Source organism: Aegilops tauschii, chromosome 6 (assembly GCF_002575655.3).
Source record: "Aegilops tauschii subsp. strangulata cultivar AL8/78 chromosome 6, Aet v6.0, whole genome shotgun sequence".
Taxonomy (NCBI): Eukaryota; Viridiplantae; Streptophyta; class Magnoliopsida; order Poales; family Poaceae; genus Aegilops; species Aegilops tauschii.
Genome location: NC_053040.3, coordinates 483,561,359 through 483,582,780, shown reverse-complemented (window position 1 = coordinate 483,582,780; position 21,422 = coordinate 483,561,359). Strand labels below are relative to the sequence as shown.

Genomic DNA, 21,422 nt, shown 5'->3' with positions numbered 1-21,422 from the left:
CCACACAGAAATGAACACAACACTCTGGCATTACCTGCTACGTGCACTACCAACGTCGGGGGATCTGGTCTGTAGTACCAATTGTGTTAAAGAAAAATGCCCCCCCCCCCCCCCCCCCCCATGTATCTGGTGCATCCACATTTGTGGTGCGACCGGTACACCGGATGTCGTAGAACATTTTAAAAAATCTGAAAAAAATCTAACACATTGATACAACATCTATGTATGTTGTCACCGAATTTCGTATCTAAAAATTTGAAATATATCTTGAGATACAAAAATGACAAATTTGATATCAATGTACTAATGGGCCAAATCTAAAGCCCAACTTATGTTATGTACTGTTCAGTGTTGAATTTCTCATTTATTTTCAGAATTTTTCCAACATTTAAAATGTGCTATTCTGAGAAAAAAATGTTTTAAACAGTTTCTTTTTAAGGGGCAAATGGTTTAAACGGATTTTTTTTGAGGGGTGAATGGTTAAACAGATAGAGAACTGCGTGCAGTGCCAGTCCCATAACCCTGGCTGGGCTGGGCTGGGCAGGGCCGAATCATCACCAAAGAAAGCCGAAAGGTCCAGGTGCGCGAGGGGAAGGAGCTGGTCTGGTCGACGGGAGCAGAGCGGCTGGGGCGGAGACGCCGCATCTCCGGCGGGAGGAGGAGCAAATGATGGTGGCGCAACCTTCTTCCTCCTCCCGGCCTCACATTTGGCAGCCAGTACGGCTCAGGCGGCAGATATGGACGGGGAGCAGGCCAAGACGCGCCGCCACGCCACGCCGACGGCTTAGCGCGCGAGGCCGTCCGTCCGGGTGGAGCGAGAGCTTCTCAAAGGTGCGTGCTCTAAGCCATGCCACTCTCTAGTTGTTTCTTGCACCCTATTTGATGCGAATTAATGGAAGAAATCTCGCGCCGAGGTTGTCTTCGATGAATGATGCCCGTGAGCAGAGAGCTCAGAGTTGTGAGTACAAGGTGTTTGTGGAAATGCCTGAAAGAAGAAACCAGCTACTGGCATGTTTTTTCCATTTTCCGCAAATCGGCAGTTGTCTTTTATCCCTTGAAAGGAACCTCTATGGTGCTCTGACTAACAGACATACTGCATGCAAAATGTCAAAATATACAATTCAACTATCCTTTTCTGTAAGCGTACAAAATTTCAATTGGTTGGTTAACTTGCTTTCTCTTATGCATCCAAAATTCTTGCTGAGAAGGGTCTTTAATGAGAACACTGAGACCTCTCCCATTTGCTGTGGGCTCCTGGGGTTGAAATACATTATTTATATTAACACAAAGCTTCTTGCTCTTCAAGAGAAATCCCAGTTTCTTATCCAGTATACAGTTGTACAAAGTACACACGGCACTGCTAGGTACTAGCGTCCCTCTAGTGCTGTAATGCTCATGTTATTTTTAGAATTCACAATATTTTCTGCTGCTCCATCAGTACCATGGTTATCTTCTGCAAAATACACAGGCTCTTTTGGAGGTGGAAGTGATATATCTCCATTCTCCAGAAAGGACATGATTGACGACACGAGTGGCCGCGCATTTGGGCTGCCTTGAACACACAAGAGACCGATATGGACACACCGTATAGTTTCATTAAGTGAGCAGCTGTCCACAATTGACGAGTCGACAAAATCCTTTGTGTTCCCATCCTTCCATAAGCTCCATGCCTGCATCCAATCTTATCCCTTTCAAGATGCATATATTTACTGTACTTGCAGAAATTCGAACATGTCATTGTACTTACGTAGGCTATAATGCTGGGGAAGTCTGCTTTTAGGTGCACAGAGCTGATCTTTGAGCCACTCACAATCTCCAGTAGTAAAACTCCAAAGCTTTATACATCAGACTTGACAGAAAACACTCCTTTCAAAACATATTCAGGCGGCATGTAACCGCTGTTTGAACACAGAACATAATTTTAGTCAAGCACAGGAACAATGCATAAACATAATTTATGCAGTATACCACCTACTATGTGCCAACAACGCGGTTGGTATTTTCTTGCTGCTGATTGCTGCCAAATATCCTTGCCATACCAAAGTCAGATATCTTAGGGCTCATTTCGGCATCTAATAATATGTTGCTTGCTTTGAGATCCATGTGAATTATCTTCAATCTTGAATCTTGATGAAGATAAAGAAGTCCTCTAGCTACCCCTTTGGTTATCTCGAATCTTATTGGCCAATCAAGCATTGATTTTCTTGTGGCATCTGCTACCAACAGCATCAATTGAAGGATAATCAGTTATTTTAGTTGATTTCATTACTTACTGAAATTTGGCAAGACGTAAGCAGAACATACCAAAAAGCATGGCATCCAGACTTTTGTTAGGTAAGTATTCATATATCAATAGTTTCTCATCTCCGTGGATGCAGAAACCGAGAAGTCTAACCAAGTTTTTGTGCTGCAACTTCGCAATGAGTATTACTTCATTTCTGAACTCCAGTTCCCCCTGTCCAGAACCCTTACTAAGCCTTTTCACAGCAAATTCTGTACCATCTTCTAATGTCGCCTGGACACTTGCATACTTTTAAGTCAAACAAGACGGAAATACAGTTATGTTGCTCTATAAGAGAAAATTCCACGTTACCTTGTAAACATTGCCAAAACCTCCATGTCCAAGCATGTTGGAGTTAGAGAAATTGTTTGTTGCAAGTACAATTTCTTGGAAGTTAATAAAAGGATACTTCAAGTTTCCATCACGAAGTTCAATAGAAGTGCTTGAAGTTCCTGACATCAGCTTCTTCCAAATTTTCTTGTTTCTTTGTTTGCCTGTCAGGAACATTGATGCAAACGTTATAGTAGAGGAACATATCACATAGAAATATGGAATAGCATTGGCCTTCGCAAACATGCTTGAGGGAAATACACCGAGAATGTATGGCACTGTGTTTTACCTCCAAAGCTGCAGATCCAAGCAAGGCACACGCATATGATTATGAGCAAACTTGAAACGACTGGCAGTGTAATTTTTAAAACATTGCTCTTCCGGTTTTTATCTGCCAAAATTCAGTCTGTAAGCAATCACGATTACACATTTGCTAAATAGTTAGTTTCACAAACCAAATATTTCTTACAAGTATGAACTACATGCACATAGTCTCGACTCTCAAGCAATCTATTTCTCACATGAACAATTGCATCACGAGTATGGTAACATTTGGGAAATACAAAACTTCGGCTTGATACTTCAAACTAAAATCCGGCACAACATGTTTTGTTGAACTGGATGGAATGGTTGTCACGCCCAAGTTTTTTATGTAATATAATCAGATGGCATAAACGACTTATGCCTGAACTTGAAGGTTTCCTTCTATAGGGATGTATATCTTGTAGATTGACATGGATTGTACGAACTTGTAGGAGCAACTACATTTTCTATTAATAGGAAATAGACAGTAACTCAAATTCAAGTTCAATGAAATATGGCTCGAACCAAGGTGGTATGATTGACATTCGCTCTTCCGCCCATGTGAGTTAGGCTCACATCCTATGCATTGACTGAGATCAGACATATATAGAATTATAGACTTTGGACCAACTGTGTTGGTGGCTGGCCAAATGTTTGCTGACACCTCAGATGTCTGTAACATGTATTAGAGGCTGTTCCTTGATAATTATTCAGATAGAAATGCTTTACATGATCTGGGATATTGCCAACCCCTGCATGCTCGTATTTTCATTCTGCATCCAGTGGCTCTTAATCAGCACCCTCTAATTGGATAAGCTATTATCTTTTTGTATGGAAAAGATTGTAGTGATTTACAGACTGCACATATGTTGCACCAAACAGTTCCATCATAATGGCATTATCAAGTTTACCCTCTAATATTTGTCCGTCACTACTGATTTAAACCTTTCTTGTACTCACATTGAACATAGAACTAAGGAGGTGATTATTGGAGCTCCACTGGACACACAAATAGAGGAGTATATCTAATAAAGCAAGCAGAGAAACAGAAACAGTAAACTGTACCACTCAGTCCATTAACTCGGATATAGAGGTTTTCCCCTTGTCCAATGAACTTCTCCGTGTCAATCAAATCTCCGATCCATAATAGGCACCTTGTATCATCCTCATCGATAGCATTAGTTCTCATAGTGCTGTAAGCATACGCCATGCACGAGCAGTTGCTTGTGCATTCTGCTATGCATTCATCTAAGCTTCTATTCTTGACATACAAAAACTGGTCAGGAATCTTCATGGTTGACATATTTAAGAAGCCATCCCCTTGACCACATCTAAGTGCTTCCATCCGGTGGCATCCCTGTGAAAACCTGCGGGCCATCCAGTCTTGTTTGTTGTTTGGCTCAAAGCCATCAAAACACTTGCATGTCACAATAGGCTGCGTGTTGTCACAGTAACCAGATGGACCACAGTAACCAAATTTGTTGCATTCCTGGTTAGGTCCTGAATACAGGTCAGTCCATTTGGAGCTGTTGCTATTCCAGATTTGTGTCTTCATCTTGCCTAAGTAGTCAATCTTCATTAGCACTACTGAGACACTAGGTACTGGTAGTCCAAAAGAAGCGTAGACCTCATCACCAATAATTTGCAGTGTATAGTAAATTGTGGACTTGATACTCTCAATATACTTCCCAACTACCAAATTGTTGTTCCATACCAGACTTCGCCGGTATGGTGTTGAGCCGTTCCATGTAATACGCTGCCGAAACTCATCAGGGTCTGCACTATATGAGAAGTTGCCCGGGGATGGGTCTTGGGGGTTTCTCCAAGAGATGAGCTGTTGTAGCGCATGCATCTTGTGGGTGATCCTGAGGTTCATACCTGGAAGGTGAGTGTCGGTCGGGTAATCGAAGCTTTGCCATAAAATTGTGCCATGTGATGACCGAAGAATAAAATTCCCATTGTTATCAAGCGTGGCTTCTCCACCAGTTGCCTCTGACGATGAATTCCTTGCAGCGCTGATGTTTGTCGTCCAGAGAAGCTGGCCACTGGTGTCTGACAAGGCAAGATTAGATCCGCTTGTGAAGGCGAGTGTTGCAGAAGAAGGATCGGTTATCGGCATAGCACGGTTGGCAACCCACACAACGTTGTCTTCAGGTATGTTCCTGTACCATATGCCGACGTAGTAATATTTTGTGCTGGAGCTGGATGGGGAGAAGAATCCCAGGGCAAAAGTGCCGTCGTCGGAGGTGATGGTGCTACCAGCGGAAAGCGGCTTGTCGGGAAGAAGGCGGCTGCTGGATGATGCATAAAATGGCAATAAACAAAATGACCAACAAACAAGGCAGATGATTGTGTGTATGGGAAGGGGATCCATTGCTGTAGCGAACTGTGGAGGAACTGAGATAATGGAAGCAAAGCAGTGGATGAGTTATTTTTGGACATTGCAAATCAGAACTCCTGGGAGAGGCAGAGCCTGTCAAGCATTTTATTGTGGTGCTTTTCCCACAGGAAGCTAATGGGAAGTGGGAACCTTGGAAGGAGTCAATAAGAGATATTTACTAGGAAGTTTGAAAATGTTGGACTAGCCTTCTCAGCAAATTAGAATAGACATTTACTTTTTCTTTGAGGTGTGACTGCTAGGTTTCCTTGTTTGAGTGTGCTGGCTGCTGGTACTATTTTAGTTGGATTGCATATGTTTAGGAACAGAACAAACCTCTTGTTCCGGTTTTGGTATGTAACCTTAGATGTTTTTCTTGGAACAAATCTATCTGTTGACCGTATACATATGAAATTGCAGGTAAATGTTAACATCAGTGGTGCAGGAAATTCCATGGTCTTCCCATTGGACTTGCATCAGCTATTGTTTGATCATGTAAACTATAACTGGATGGGTTAAAAACATGGACAGATCAGCTCATTAAAAAGAAAAAAAATTCTTTTCTTTTGGGTTTCGGAAGAACATCATTGGATGCTGACTTGATGTACAAAGGGGCCTTGTCCTTGTTTCTTAAAAATGTGAGGTCAAACTCTGTGGGTGGACTCACATATTCGTTCTGGTCTTTGCAATTATAGAAGCTTGCCAGCTATGCATTTAAGTGTTCAGTCGTGCCTGCGTTTGCATCCCTAGCTTTGCAAGAAAAAGGATTTTTTAGCAGTCTTGTGCAACTGTCTGAAAAGAGTGTATCACCTGAAAAGGATGTTTAGCTTTCTATGCATCTATTTTATTGCAGATTTGCTCAGAGTGCATTTCTTGTATCATAAATGTGTAACTCAGAAATGTTTTTTGCACTGGAGGAGGTGAAAGCACAGCCATATACATACTTGCTAAGATGGCAAGGCTGGGGCAACTCTGTATAAGTTGCACACATGGGCAGCACTGTAGCAACTCAGAGGTAGTTACAGCAGATATTCTTATGCTCGACTGATCGGGATATCGATCTGCAAGTGATTATCTGACCTTGTTTTCCTGAGGCATATGGCACTATAACTGCCACTTGCTTTCTGCAGCGATGTCCAGGGTACTGATAAGGTCATTTTGAGAAGTGTAAAACTAATAACCATGTTCATCTAGCACTGCAGCCATGGCATAGCTGACTCTCTAGCTTCCGAGATTGTTCCTAGCAACAGGCATGGGTTTACTGCAGACTGGTAAGTGGTTATCTACCCTTTGTGTAGGATATTCCGAATGAGTACCAAATGACACGAGTCTACGGTGGATCTCTTGATCTATTATGCTTAGGTCTCTCGATTGGGTACAGATACAAGCTAGGGTTTCAGCAAGAAAAGGGGATCGGGAGAAGGAGCCGGCCGGAGGTGGGAGAGAAGATACACACCCAAAGACGGTCCGTTCTGTCCGGTGATCTATCGATACCCACTACACAGCACTCGCAGCTATTAAGTACCACTCACTGCCTCCACTCCAGGCCGATGACACGCACATTGGGCTTGGCACCCCTCCTGGGCCGTTCCGGTTGGGCTTTGGCAGTCACGGTGTAATTGTTCCCGTGACATTGCAGCTAGCTTCGTCACTATGTGGGGCCTGCGTTCGGGTTGGGGTTAGTTGAAATGTTTCGCAGAGTTTTGGTGGACGCGGGTACGGAACTATGGATAGGCGGTGGCTCTGTTCTACTAGCGCCTCCATGGCTTGTAATGAGCCGATTTTACATGGATTGATGCTTAGTTCCGATAGTTGCTTAGCTGCCTTGTTCTATTTCGTTGGTTTTGGGGATGATTTGATGCCAGTTTGTTCGGGGACATGTATTTCATCGTGGCGTGCATCTGTAATAATGAAATATTATCATGGTTTTCTGTTCGGATCACATTTGTTCATAAATTTTCATGTGGCTTATTTAATCGCTCATGGACATTCTGTTATATGTACGGGCCATGTGCGCTTGTGGAACTTCAGATGCTTGTCCATGTAAGTTAGTGCATTGATTCGTGCAGTGTTTGAGTCCATGACCATGTCAATTGCCGGTACTGGATCTGCCTCGTTTCATATGCTCAACTCCGAATGCTTTTATGTAAAATATGAATGCTCAACCTCACATGATTATACACTTGCTTTGGTTAATTTCGGTTGGATGCTAGACTTCGCGTTGTGTCTGTGTTGATGTTTAGTTAGACTGCCAGTTAACATTTTTCTGCTGGACTCTTGATGAACAAAAGTCCCCTCAGCTGACATGTGTCACATGGTATTGTTTGTATACAGATACAGGGCACTGCATCGTGGGTGTCTGGCTACATGGATCTGTTCTTTGGTCATCCAGTTGTGCTGTTTGTCATAGCCCTATAACTCTGCTGGTGTCCTGCTGCGTGATGAACCAGAAACGCTCCTATCATGAACCGAATTGAGCAGTACAATGGCTGTTTTGCTGGAGTTCCTCACAGTATGATTCAGGTAAACCTGCCATGTCTTCTGGATAAAACTCTTCTACATATACCGAGTCCCGTTGCTGTCTCGATTACATCAGTGGAAAAGGCCTAAGTGCCCGTACTTAGCCTTTTTCTCTTGGCTTCTTGTCATGTTTAGATTGGTGGCGTATTTTCAGATGAAATGTTACTTCACCTCTGAAAATAGAACTAAACAGAGTTGTACTGTTTTAGATTTGTTTGATGAACTCCTATTAATTTATCTAGTTCAGTCTATAGAAGCAGTTCTATTAGCTCCACATGCCTGTTCAGTCCAATGTCTTAAAAGTTGCAACAGCAACCCTTCGAATCTGCTTAGAAATAAATCCATTGAATGTCTGCCAGACTGTACAATTGGAACTCAGTTGATGATATACTGTAGTCACACCTAACTAATTGAGCCATATAAATTATCAGAGGCCGTTCTTGGTGAGTTGGCTTCTGCAACATTAGTTGAGTTGAGAGATTATGTTACAATGTTACCATATGTTCATATATTAAATAGTCTTCACTGTAACAACAAAGGTTCTGTCCAGCTAGAAAGTTTGCACCCATCCATGTTAGTATATCATTAACTTGATAGAAGTACAAGTACGTGTAACCCTCGTCATACTGCCAAATTCATGCTCTTGAACTTTAACCGGTTGTTATACACTACAAAATAGCAAAGTCAAACACGTAACTAGTTTTCTATCTGGAACTGAGCGTGCTCAACAATCGCTAGACACTGCAATTTTTCGGAGCACTGCCACATCGACTCGGAGGCGGTTCCAAATGCTTCAGCTCGAAGCAAGGAATGGATTGATGCTGGGAGGCGCAGGGTAACAGCCCTTGTTGAAAGACCTCCAGCCCTTTTACATCAGGAGGATGCTGATAGAATTCAGAGGCAGACGACAAGGACCTCCCTTGTTCTTCAAAACCCAATTCGCATTGGCAGTTAAGTCCATCCATTGGTCTACTTCTGTCATCTTCATTTATCATGTGATGTCAGTGGGCCTGACACTAATCGGTCAATGACACTTAGACAACAGATACCATGGTCTAGTGCTGCAATGTGCTATTTACTAGATTCTGCATGACCCGTAAACTGATATCAGTTCTCTAAAAATTCCAGTTAATTACGTCCATAATATTCTGAGTGATCACTAATAGATTAGCAGTGTACCAACTGAAAGTCGATCCTTAGGTTGCTAAGTTGTAAAAGGAATTACAGAGCCTGCCAGTGTCAGACAACCAATTTCATAGCTCAAATTCATAAGTAAAATGTTACAAACTGCGAGGTTACTATACATCATTGTTCTTTATTGTGAGCTTTCATAATTCCTCAGGTATCAGTGGGTTGTTTTAAAATAATTTTTCACATCGCTCAAGTAATAAGTTGATAACAACTAATATCTCACTGAAAATTCTGTTTTGAGTAATGCAGGAGCAATTTCATCTCAAGAGAAAGGTGTTTTTTATTGGAAGAACTATTAGTTGCCCAGCTGAATTTAGTTTTCAGGATGCTAATCGATTCTCGTCATGCTGTGGTTTAGGATTTACTTGATGGGAACTAGGAAAATCTGGATTAGTTCAGAGTTCAGAGTTCGGACAGACTACTTCATTCGGCATATCTCCATCAGTCACTGCATATTGAAGCCCTGCAACCTTTCTATTGCGTTGTGAATTATCCTGGTTGGATAATATCATATGCTCTGCTGAGAACCCACCATGCAAAGCTTAGAATTAGACTTGTCGAAGATGAGATGTATTTCGATGAAGTCTTGAAGAATCACACAAACAAAAATTGCCAGATTTTCTCGTTGGTGTTGGTCTGTTTAGGCTAGTGCAGGGTGTTGGTTTATTCTGTCATCATTTGTAACTATGTCTGGGCATCGGCCAGATTAGATAGTATTTCCATATGATGTGATTTCCCTCACTTATCTATATGAACCTTGTACTTGTGTAGTTTCGGCCACTGAGTTTATGGTTAGCAATGTTTCAGTCTCACCAATAGCTAGCAGCCCTTGTACTACACATTTGTCAAGCATGTACTGTACAATCTAACATCATTCTGATGGTTCAGAATCTTCCTATTCTAAATGAACCCTGTTGTGTGGCTTGCAGGCAACCCTTGCTCTGCTGTACCTCGTGACTCGTGAGCCCTATGGACCTTTTCCCTGAAGGTAAGGCGGCCAGTTGATTCAACCATCTCCATCTGACAAACTATCAACATGAATTCCAAGAGCTTATGTATATGATCATGCTGTTTTGGTTCCAGCTTCCCTAGGGTACCGTGGCCTGCTGGATGACATCCTGGTGTTCATCGTCGCGTATGCCTACATCTCCGCCACCTACCGGGCCTTGCTTGTCGCTCGACATGCCGTGTGAGTCGATTGGTATGACATGAGCAGTTGCTGACAGACACAGGGAACTGAACTGAATTTCATGGAGCTGCAGATCTGAGATTGATCAGCTTGATTGGTGGATTTATGCTAGATATATTACATATAGTGAGTGGCATATACGACATACTTACTTTGGTCATAATGTGGTTCTGGCAGAATGTGGATACATATGCAGGGACCATCCGACTCATGTTGTAGTGCCGAGCTAGGATCTTAGGGATCGAGATTTCACATGCCATGCTAATCGAATGTTAGGTTTTAGATCAGCAGGGGGCGGGCCAAAGGCCTCCCTGGTTCCGTTATCATAATGAAACCCTTTTTTTTTGCGGGGTTATCATAATGAAACCAGAGTAAACATACTTCAGTACCAAAACAGGTTCAGGTTCTAACACTGTTTCGTATCAAAATATAAGAAGTTTTTTTGACACTATGACAGTGTAAAAAAAACGTGGAGTAGAAATGCTAGGTCAGAGATTGATAGAGATGTGCTTGATGACTGTAACCATCCATGTGCCGCCGGGTAGAAATGTTGGGTAGAACCAGGGTACCTGGGCTCCACCTATCATTGCTGTTCGATCTTCTCTTGAGATGTGTGCCATGTGCAGTTATTTAGCACTTGTAAACAAGGTACAAGAATATGTTTAACAGAGTTGTGACCTGTGCCCACCCAAACATTGCCAAAGCCTCTATCAGGTCACTGAAGCAGACGTAGGGTTGCTGTACCAGCTTTTTCATGGACATCTCTTGTGGTGGATACGTTGTTTTTCTTCGTCTAGAGCCACGAGGGGCCTCTGCGAGTGCCAGATCATATCGTGCCATGCCTGCTTCTTCTAGTCGTCTCCTCCTGGGGCGACACTTGAGCGTGCGCGCGTGTGTTTGGACGTTGGAACTGTACTGGTGTGTGTCCACCTGAGCCGAGGATGGACACAGCCACCCGGCGCGGGTAGCATGGCCGCGATGACGGCGACGTGTGGACCGAGTGACGGCCAACGTCGCCGTCGAGCGGCTCGGCAGCCTACTTGATGAAGATGCGAGGAGGACACTCTGGCTCGGTAGCGGTAAGCGAAGCGATCCGCAAGCAGTGGACCTGGCAGCCATCGTCTCCCTCCTCCAATCTTGTGATGCCCTTCGATCTTTGAGTTTTTTTATTAAGTGCCGTGTCTAGGATTAAGTTGTAAATTCCTCCCTCCCTCTGACCAAGTATCCCAGATCAGGCGTGTATTTTGTTAAGAATTTCTTTTTCCTTTTCTTTTAGCCAGGCTGCAGGTCCTACTAGCTTGTTATAGGAGCATATGATTAGCATTTGACCAGCAATTTGGCCCATGCAAGATAATTTGGTCCCAAGCATCTTGCTTAGTTGTTTGATATATAAATAAAAATGTTGACGCATAAATAGCACTGAAGACATTCCGAAGATAAGCTCTAGTTTCCAGCAAAGTAACCATATGCTACTCGCAAAGAAATCATACACAAAAGTGATTATCTGTAACATCCATGGCTAGTTTAAAAATAGTTTCTACTCTGATATACACATCCTCAACATTGCATGGATAAGTTGGATGCACAGCGGTTCAAGGTTATCGCTTCACTGTCAAAAGCTTGTAAACTTAATTTTGCTAAACAGGGCAAAGTGGACAAGTCCAATGTACATAAACCAGGCTCATGAACAAAGTGCAATAGGAGAATCCTCACACCATCGCTACTTCCACAAGCACAAACAAAAGTTGAAAGCAAACGCAGCATTCTTCAACAATCCAACAAAAGCAACAAACATTACGAGAAAGTATGCTTATACACAATTACATAAAGTCATAGCCACTGGTCCATGACACAACAGAGCAAGACATATATACAACAATCAATTATTTCTACATGGTTATCTGCTCTTGCCACTTGCCACTTGCCACAACGAGCGCACATGCATCTGTGCCAATGAGCCTTCTGCTCTCGAGCTTATATGCATCCTCAATGACAGTAGTAAACAAAATTAAAAAAAATCAGAATTTTTTTGTCAACAAACATTGACGAATTTTCTACATGCGTGCAAAGTTCATTGAGATTTTTTTTCCAAGATGCTCCTATAAGAAACAAAATCGATGCTCCAAATCGACTATTTCATTTTACAGAAGCATTTTGGAATGTTATTTCTTCATGGAAAATTGCACGCATGTTGAGTATTCGTCAATGTTTGATTTTTTCTGATTTTTTTATTTCATTTTACCGTTCACAAGGGAGCATATGAGCTCGGGGGCAGAAACTTCATGTTCGCACAGCAGATGGCCATTAACCCATCACATGGCCCGATAGACAATCACTTTTATGACCAAAGTACCAACGACAATAGGACAACCCACCTTATAAACCAAATCAAACAGGTTAGCCGCCCTTTCAGTCCACACAACCTCACGCCTGCCAAAAAATCTTTTTCAATCATTTGAGTAGTAATGAACACTAAAATGGAATTGTTGTAGATTTTACCTGAAGTTTTTTAACTCTGTTGTCACATCATCATAACGTGCTCGCTGAAACTCATACCAGTCTCTAGCGCTCTACAATTCAACAAGGTAAAAGAAGTTGAGAAGGTAGTAACCAGTGCAAGATTTAGCGTTATTATCCTTACATGTCATGTAGGTAGGATACAGGAGAACAAAAATATCACAAGACAGTATTTGCAGCGCTAAATACACCTGATAAGTTCAGATATTACACCAAGTTCAAAACTTTTCAACTAACAGCTGCAAAAAGAAATTCATTAAGGGAGCATTCCTGACTGTTGGTGCTACAAGGTTAGATCTTTGACTGTTAGTGCTCTAATTTCAGATCTTACAAAACTTACACCGTAGAAGACATACGATTTGTTGTCATTCCAAAATCAAGTTGTCAATCTTCCAATTAACACTAATGAGTCAGAACCTAATCATTCGAAATCTGTGAATTGATCAACTGAGTGACTAAAATATGGAAAAGTACTGCTGGTATTTTACAAATCCCGAGGTCTCAACGACAGCGAAGGGTCTAGATCCACAGTTGGGGAAATTCAAGAGAACACCGATCAATCGGTTGATTTGCACTACCGACTCCAACTAGTGATTTAATTGAGTGAGCGCGGTGTGGAGGAGAAGGAGCATGCCTGGGGCCGAGAAACGGATGTGGACGAAACGCTAGGGGATAATGGGAGCCGGAAAGCAGCAGGGGTGGGGGCCGATGGGAGCTGTGCAGCAGCAGTGGTGGGGATCCGCAACTTCGCAACCAGGTTGCACAGTGCCATGGATTGGCGGCCGGGTGTGGGGAGGGGGTCGAGGACGCGGCTAGGGTTTGGGTTAGGCGTGTCTTGATTTCTCTCTGGCGACGAAGGCTTCTCAGCAGGGCTCTCCTCTTGTTTTGCTATCATCCCAAAATCAAGTTGTCAATCTTCAATTAACACTGATAAGTCAGAACCTAAGTGTCTCATTCACATATGTGAACTGATCAACTGAGTAGCTAAGAAATGGAAAAGTCCTGCTGGTAGTTTACAAATTCTGACTAATAAGTGAGAATTTGTGAACTGAGTGACTAAGATATGGAAAAGTCCAGCTTGTAGTTTACAAATTCTGACAACCGGCCTCATGCAAAGGTAGAAACGAGAAAAGTTTTCATGACAATGCAAATGGTTGTCAAGTTAGAATTGTCTGTAACAGTGAGCCAGCCACGTCAAAGGCAAAAGGGGAAGTTTTCATGACAGTAGAAAATGTTTATAATGATCTGTACGAGCCACATCTCGTTAAAATGCTGCCAACAGTAAAGATCTCACATATGCATCAGAGCGTAATTTGTTACAGCGAAGGCATGGCAGCCACTAATGCATCGCATACGCAGAGAAGTCTAGGGTGCGTATGGTATATGTTTGTGCTTTTACTCCAGATCCTTTCTTGAGATAAAAGGATGCGGTGAACAATAGAAGGCGCATCAGTAATCTCCCATTGCAGATGAACATACACCAGGGAGAAACCATGAAATAAGCCACTTATCAGTCGTTGGTAAGAGTTTCTGAATTGGTCGAGGAATCAGGCAACAGCACAACGGCAGGACTTGAATATGGCAAAAGGAAGGGCGAAACTTGATGTCTCAGCGACAGCGAAGGGTCTACTCTAGATCCGGAGTTGGGGGAATCCAAGAGATCACCGGTCTATTGGTCGATTTGCACTAGCGACTCCAACTCCAACTAGTGATTTACTTCAGAGAGCGCGGTGGGCAGGAGAAGGGGCATACCTCGAGCCGAGAAACGGACGCCCGCCAAGCGCCAGGGTCCGATGGGAACCGGAAATCAGCAGGGTTGGGGGCGGACGGGAGCCGGGCAGCAGCAGAGGTGGGGATCCGCAACTTCTTGGCCAGGTTGCGCAGCGCCATGGATTGCCGGCCGGTCGTGGGTGGGATGCGGCTAGGGTTTGGGTTAGGCGTCTCTTGTCTTTTCTCTGGCGATGAGGCTTCCCAGCACCGCGGTTTACTCCGCAGAACGCGTGCCGTCGTGGGCTGGGCTGGGCTGGGTCAGGCCGGGCAGGGAGGAGATCCATGACTACAACAAGTAGGGTAACTTGGTCCTTCACAGTATCCCTTCTATTATTGTTTGCTCTCGGATCCCTTTATTTCAACAATAGAATGGGGTGGATCCGAGGGCTCTTCGGGAGCATCCCTTCTTTCTTTTTTTTTTGAGGGGAAGCATCCCTTCTACAATGCGGTGAACAATAGAATGGGATGGATCCGAGAGCAACTTATCGAGGGCTCTTCGGTACCCTCCCAACGATCACTTGTGTGCGGGCTAAGAGCACGCCGCTGTCACGTGTCGTGCTTCCTCCTGATTTTGTTTTTTTTCGCACGCGTTTTTGACTTTTTAGATGGTTTTTCCTCTTTTTTGGCTTCTCGGTTTTTCATCGGTCTTTCTTAGCTTTTCAAAAAAAAAAGTCAAAAAAAGGCACGGTTTTGCTTCCTCGAGAGGCATGATTTTGATTCCCCGAGAGGCACGGCCATGCCTCTAGGAAAAGGATAAAAAATATGTTTTCTTTTCTTTTCCCTTCCGTGAGAGGCACCGCTTTGCTTCCATGAGAGGCACGGCCGTGCATCTTGGAAACGGAAAAAAAATCATTTTTATTTCTTCTGTGAGAGGCACGGTTTTGCTTCTGCGAGAGTCACAAATGTGCCTCTCAGAAATAGCTTTCGGAAAGGGGAAATAGTGCTCCCGTATAGTTTTTTTGCGAAAAAAATGTGTTAAAGCCTATCAATATGGGATCTAGTTTTGAAGATCTCAACGCGAGCAATATAACGTTAAAAATGGTTCGAGATTTGGACGCACGTTTTATGAGATTAAATGTTTTGAACAAACGAATCTATGAAAAATGGAAAAACTCCCAGGTTGTGATCGCAACCTGGGAAGGTGAGACTGATCTTTGGAAGGAGTACTCCTTAGTTAGTGATTTCGGGTGAATCCTATTTGACACGCGTGTGCGTCAACGAGTCGCTGCTTCGCTAAAGCGAAGCCAACAATAGACAACACAGGGGCCGGCCCACCTCGAGGAGCAACCGGTTCATGTTTATTTCTTTTAACCGATTTCCCGGTTATCTTCATGTTTCTTGATTTCTTTTTCTGCTTCTTTTCGTTGTTCACTTTTTGCTTTTCTTATGTTTTCTTTTTATTTTCTGCTCATAATTTTAAAAATTGTTCATGTTATTTAAAGTTTGTTTAAATCTTAAAAGAATGTTTCAAATTCAAAATTGTGTACACATTTTCAGAAATTTTTATGTTTCTAAATTTTTCATGAAGAAAACCGGAAATTTCCGAAATTCCAAATTGTGTACAAATATTTTATTAAATTTTAATGGTTTTTGAAATTTTAATGTTTTAAAATTGTGTACAAATGTTTTAAAATTTTCATGAAGGAAACCGGAAATTCCAGAAATTCCAAATTGTGTAAATGTTTTAAAATTTTCAAAAACATCAGAGTTTCAAATTCCAAAGAAGTCCAAAATTATAATTTTCTTCATTTTTCAAAAATTGTTCACGTTTTAAAAAAAAGTTCATTGTGTTGAAGAAAAATGTTCAGCGCACATTCAAAAATGTTCACTATGTACAAAAAAATGTTCATTTGTGTGTAGAAATTTTGTTCAGCGTGCATTGAAAAAAGTTCGTCGTATATTTTTTAAAATGTTATGTATGTATTTAAATAATGTTCACCAAACACTAAGTGTTTTTTAACTTCACTTTTTAAAAAAATGTTCACAGTTCGAAAAAATTCAGATTTCGAAATTTGTTCACTATATTGAAAAACATTGTTTACGTTTTCAAATTTTGTTCAATTTTTAAAAAATTCATGTTTCCAAAAACCAGATTCGAAATTTTCTCACGATTTTCAAATATTATTCGCACTATTGAAGAACTTTTCACATTTTTCCAAGAAATGTTTATTTTCTGAAAAAAAGTATCTGCCGCTGTATTTTATACTTTAAATTTAGCGCTGCGTTGTGGCTGTTCGTAGTCGCTAGCTTGGATGGCTAGCCTCGCTAGAACGTTTTTTTTTTTGGCGAGAAGCCTCGCTAGAGGAAAATCCTATTTGGCGCTGCAGGCGCCCGTTAACGTGCATTTTGTTAACTGGCGCCTGCAGCGCTCCCTTGCTGGGCCGGCCCGTCCAGTGTTTTTCCTTCCTGTGTTTTAATCCAAAAAAATTAATAGCAATACCAAGGAATCGAACCCAGGACCTCCTTCAAAAAAAAACAAGGCACAAACAACACGCCACCAACCAACTTATGCATGTATCTTCGTTTTACTCTTTTATTCGTTTGTCAGTTTTTTTGTTCTTTTTCTTTTCCATTATTTATTTTTTTAAATGCGCAGTTTTTCAATTCGTGAAATTTTTCATTTTTCGATGAACTTTTTCGAAATTTCGATGAACTCTTTTCTAAAATCAATGAACTTTTTCCCATTTTTGGATAAACTATTTTTGAAAATTGATGAATTTTTTTTAAATTCGATGAACTTTTTTAAGATTTGATGAACTTTCTTAAAGTTTGGTGAACTTTTTCCAAAAAATTGATGAACTCTTTTCAAACCCAATGAACTTTTTTAAGAATCGATGAATTTTTTTCAAATTTTATGAACTATTTTCAACTTCGGTGAACCTTTTTTTGAAAATTTCGTAATTTTTTGTTCAAAATCCATGACATTTTTTAATTCGTAAACGTTTCTGTTTTTGGCGAATTATTTGTTTTTTATATTAATCAACGTGAACATATATGTTAATGTCTGTACTAAGGGAGAGCTCAAATAGATTTATTTCCTGATAATAGGCAACAAACTTAGCCTTGTATAGTGGTAAATGCTTGAAGCAGTTAGCTTTCACGTGCAGAGATTGATTCATGATGTGGCCGAATTAGCGTCAGCTTTTTTCCCTGTGCGTTTTGCATTTTTTACACTGACTAACAAATATGCCCGTGCGTTGCAACGGGAGAAAAACAATATATATAAGCGGGTCAATGTGTCCCATCTACTCTGGCGTTTGCCTACTACAACGCCATTGTGTGCCCCATTAGGGAATCTAGTAAATATTTGGCATATTTTCTATTATTTGTAGTCAAAATTGTCATAACAAACATCAACCATTTTCGGTAATAATTGTGGCCATGGTGGTCTTTCTATTCCACCTTAGGGTATTTTTGATCCAAAATCTTTTCATTGAAAATTCAAGGGTTGAATCCATATGATTTTTTTCTAGGCGCTTTATTGTATGAGTGAATTAATCCTATAGAAAAAAATTCGACAAATTCTTTTGCACTACATTCCTTAGTAAATTTCATTCCACACTAACCTCTTGGCATTCTAACTAAAGTAGCTCGCTCGCAAATTTAACCCAAAATAAAATGAGCAAATGCCACATCTGAACCCAAGGAATAAAATTCTAGTTGTTGTTCACATACTGTAAGAAGATCATGTGCTGGCATTGAACGGAACTAAATTTTGCAGTGCATGCAAGGCATTTCTTTGTTTGTGCATTTGGGAAAGAGAGTCACATCACGGGACAATGATGGGTGATGGATGATAAGGAGAAATTAAATCAACATGAGAAAATTAATGGCAAACAATTCTTAATAGAAAAGTGTCAGTGAAATAATTTGAACTTGTGAGTTGGTCTACATATGTTAAATAGAACCGAACAACAACAAGACTAAACTATGTATATTGTGTCTTCCTAAGCATATATGCAGCAAAAAAATGAAATGAACATATTTGGTTCATAAATGTAGGTTTATAAGACAGAAGGTATACACACTTCCTATATTCCAAGCAGACCATGCAGAAAGTTTCTTAGATAGCTTATCTTATCTCACAATTGATACAGTGACAAGCATTCAGTCATCTCATCCCCATGCAAACAAATACTCCCTCCGTCCGAAAATACTTGTCATCAAAATAAATAAAAAGGGATGTATCTTGAACTAATATACATCTAGATACATCCCCTTCTATTCATTTTGATGACAAGTATTTTCGGACGGAGGGAGTATTCTTTTGGTATGTACATGATGATTGTCTCATGTGAAATTACATTAAGCTTACCTAGAAACCATAATAACCTGTGAACTGTAAATGACCCATAAACAAATATACATCCTTGTATAATTGTTCTCTGCATGCATGCATATATATTGTTTTGAGTGTTGATGGTCCGGTAGAAATCCGTACCTGAACATGTATTCTGATGGTCATGAGGAAATCCCATGTTGCTGCAGAAATTGTCATGCAAAATTCAGAATGGGGCAGCTCCTCACCAACACGCGGACATTCAAAAAGGACTACTCTTCAACAGCGGCCGTGCGTCAAGACATTGCCGCGGCCGGCGGAACCAGCTCCTCTTCGATGGCGGTCATATACTTTCTCGTTTTTTTTCGTCTGCATATAAGATTTGGTCAAAGTCAAACTTTGCCAACTTTAACTAGTTTATAAAAAAAATATAAAGACTCACAATATGAAATCAATATTGGTAGATGCATCATGAAATTAACTTTCATACCATATAATTTTAGCATTGTAGATGTTGATATTTTTTTCAATAAAGTTGGTCAAACTTTACAAAGTTTGACTTTGACCAAATCTTATATGCAGACTAAAAAAACAGAGGGAGTACAATTCTTATCACTGCATGAGTGCGTACTTACCATGCATACATATACGTGAGTTTGCTAGCTATGTATGAAATCCACGTACGATATGTAGTGTGCATACTCTTCTTCCTCTCCTCTTCTCCCTCTCACGTCTCGCTCTCTTTTCCTCTATACAAAGAGCTTGAACCTGCCGGCACCGCTGGCCCTCGCAAAGCTCCTCGTCGTCCTCCTACATCGACTTAAGCCGCCATGGACGGCCGCTGCGTCTGCGTCGACCACGGGCGGCGCTGCCGCCGGCGACGACCACCTCCTCCACCTCCACGCCTCCCTCCTGCCCATCCTCTCGCCCGGACAGCGTGCCCCGCCCACGCCCATCATGTTGCCCGACGCCTCGCCGAACCACTGTGCCCGACCGCCGCCTGCATGCCCCTGTAGCCGGCTGCCTCACACGCAACCGCGCGCCGCCGTGCGCGTCCACCAGTGAGCCTCCCGTCTCCCGCTCACCTGCCTGCAGCCGGTGGACCATGGTGCCTCTGTCATCCGCTGGCTCTCTGCCCCGCCTCCAACTCCGACGCCTCCATTGCCTCTTTTCCTCCACTCCCCCAACGAAGGCCGGCCTCAGCACGGTGTGGCCCAACCGGTGCACGCAGTAGGCAGCCACGGAGGAGCCCGAGCTCCTCGCGTGGACGGATGGACCCCAGTCGCAGTTCGTTGGAGTAAGCAGATGAGTACCGACCCTTCTCTATTTTTCCTCCTCCCCTCTCTGCTCATCTCCCTCCCCCTCGTTTCTTCTCTACAGGAGCCCCAACGCCATGGATGCCCGAGCCCTGAACCACCTCGCCGACCGCTGCCGCGTTCTTCTACAGGAGTCGCCGCCATGCTCCGTCGGGAGCCTCCTCGCTCGCGAGTTCTCGCGCCGTCCCCGAAGCCCGAGTGTTGTTGCTCCTTGCTCGCGTGGAAGAGAAAAAGGACAAAAGGCGTGAGAGGAGGTTTCTAAAGGCCCATTACCCATTAGCATTGACGCTGCCCAGGCCCAGACGGGTGACGCGTGTAACAGCCGAATCCTTTATCTCGAAACAAATTTAGTACCACCTCGAATATGTTTTAAATTCAAACAAAAAGCGTAAAATCACGGGAAAAAACGTATTGTGACGGTGAACCTACAGAGTCAACCCGTGCTTTATTATATATATATATATATATATATATATATATATATATATATATATATATATATATATATATATATGGAAAAATATTCATTGGGCCGGCCCACTACGCGCCGCGTGCAAGCGCCACGAGCGCTGGCCGGCGCTTGCAGCGCACAATAGGAGCTCCCCTCTCGCTAGAACTTAGAGTAAGATGGAGTTCAATTTTGGGGTGGATCGACGATTCCTTGCGACGCACAGGGAGATCGACGATCGTTCGGGATGGGCCGGCCCGTTAAAGGTTTGAGCGATGGTTTTGGGGTCGTTCCCAGTTAGTTTTCTCCAGTTTTGGAACTTTCGAGGCGGTTCCCAAGCTGTGTTCCCCTGTTTTTTCTCTTTTCCTGTTTATTTTCTCTCCTTTTTTATATTTTCGGTTTTGTTTTCCCCCTTTTTTCTTTCATTTTATTTTTCAAGTTTATTTGTCTTTTATCAAGAAATAGCCAGAAATTTTAAAACCGTTTGCAATATTAAAAAATTGTTCATTTTTCCAAAAAAAATGTTTCTGTTATCAAATTTTGTTCATAAATTTCAAAAAAAATATTATTCCCAAATATGTTCACTTATTCTCAAAAAATGTCCGAAAAATTACAAAAATTTACAATATTCCAAAGAAGCTTCCATTTTTTAAGTTTCTGCTTTCAAAATTTGTTCACAAATTCGAAAATGATCATGTTCCCATAATATGTTCAAGAATTTAGAAATCGTTTCGGGAATTTCATAAAATGTTTGCGTTTTGAAAACTTGTTCATAATTTCGGAAAATGTTCGCATTTTCCAATTTTGTTCCTGTTTTTGGGAAAATGTTCGTGTTTTCAAATAATTGTTCGTAGTTTCCAAAAATATACTCGGTTTCATGTTTGTTCCTTTTTTTGACATT

The 21,422-nt window shown here is 41.9% G+C and overlaps 1 protein-coding gene, 1 long non-coding RNA gene and 1 pseudogene across 9 annotated transcripts; 1 reads left to right on the top strand and 2 right to left on the bottom strand.

Moving 5' to 3' along the window:
• The first annotated feature begins 163 nt into the window (after positions 1 to 163).
• On the top strand, positions 164 to 10,679 carry LOC109740017 (uncharacterized). 7 transcript variants are annotated; one of them, XR_006665705.2, is made up of 7 exons: positions 175 to 831; positions 4,928 to 6,562; positions 6,654 to 6,756; positions 7,626 to 7,814; positions 8,550 to 8,761; positions 9,932 to 9,990; positions 10,086 to 10,679. It is a non-coding gene; the product is annotated as an uncharacterized lncRNA (long non-coding RNA). The 7 variants fall into 7 exon arrangements; XR_012188251.1 differs by having other exon boundaries at positions 165 to 831; positions 6,654 to 7,814; XR_005760924.3 differs by lacking the exon at positions 8,550 to 8,761 and having other exon boundaries at positions 177 to 831; positions 6,654 to 6,770.
• Positions 845 to 5,288, bottom strand: LOC109740015 (G-type lectin S-receptor-like serine/threonine-protein kinase B120; annotated as a pseudogene).
• A 1,275-nt stretch (positions 10,680 to 11,954) lies between the features above and the next one.
• Positions 11,955 to 14,687, bottom strand: LOC109740027 (uncharacterized). Of its 2 annotated transcripts, none has more exons than XM_040393105.3 (3): positions 14,461 to 14,687; positions 12,691 to 12,761; positions 11,955 to 12,633 (listed from the first exon to the last, which is right to left on the bottom strand). In XM_040393105.3, the coding sequence occupies exons 1-3, from the start codon at positions 14,596 to 14,598 to the stop codon at positions 12,504 to 12,506; spliced, it is 339 nt and encodes a 112-aa protein (XP_040249039.1). In that variant the 5' UTR covers positions 14,599 to 14,687; the 3' UTR covers positions 11,955 to 12,503. The 2 variants fall into 2 exon arrangements, with proteins under 2 accessions (XP_040249039.1, XP_020154661.1); XM_020299072.4 differs by having other exon boundaries at positions 11,955 to 12,621; positions 14,461 to 14,686.
• Between the last annotated feature and the right edge of the window lie 6,735 nt (positions 14,688 to 21,422).

Coding starts and splice junctions, on each gene's coding strand:
- LOC109740027 (XM_040393105.3), bottom strand. CDS start 14,598: ATGGCGCTGCGCAACCTGGCCAAGAAGTTGCGGATCCCCACCTCTGCT. Junction 12,762..14,460: donor CGTCCGTTTCTCGGCTCGAG/GTATGCCCCTTC, acceptor GTTGAATTGTAG/AGCGCTAGAGACTGGTATGA. Junction 12,634..12,690: donor ACAGAGTTAAAAAACTTCAG/GTAAAATCTACA, acceptor TGATTGAAAAAG/ATTTTTTGGCAGGCGTGAGG.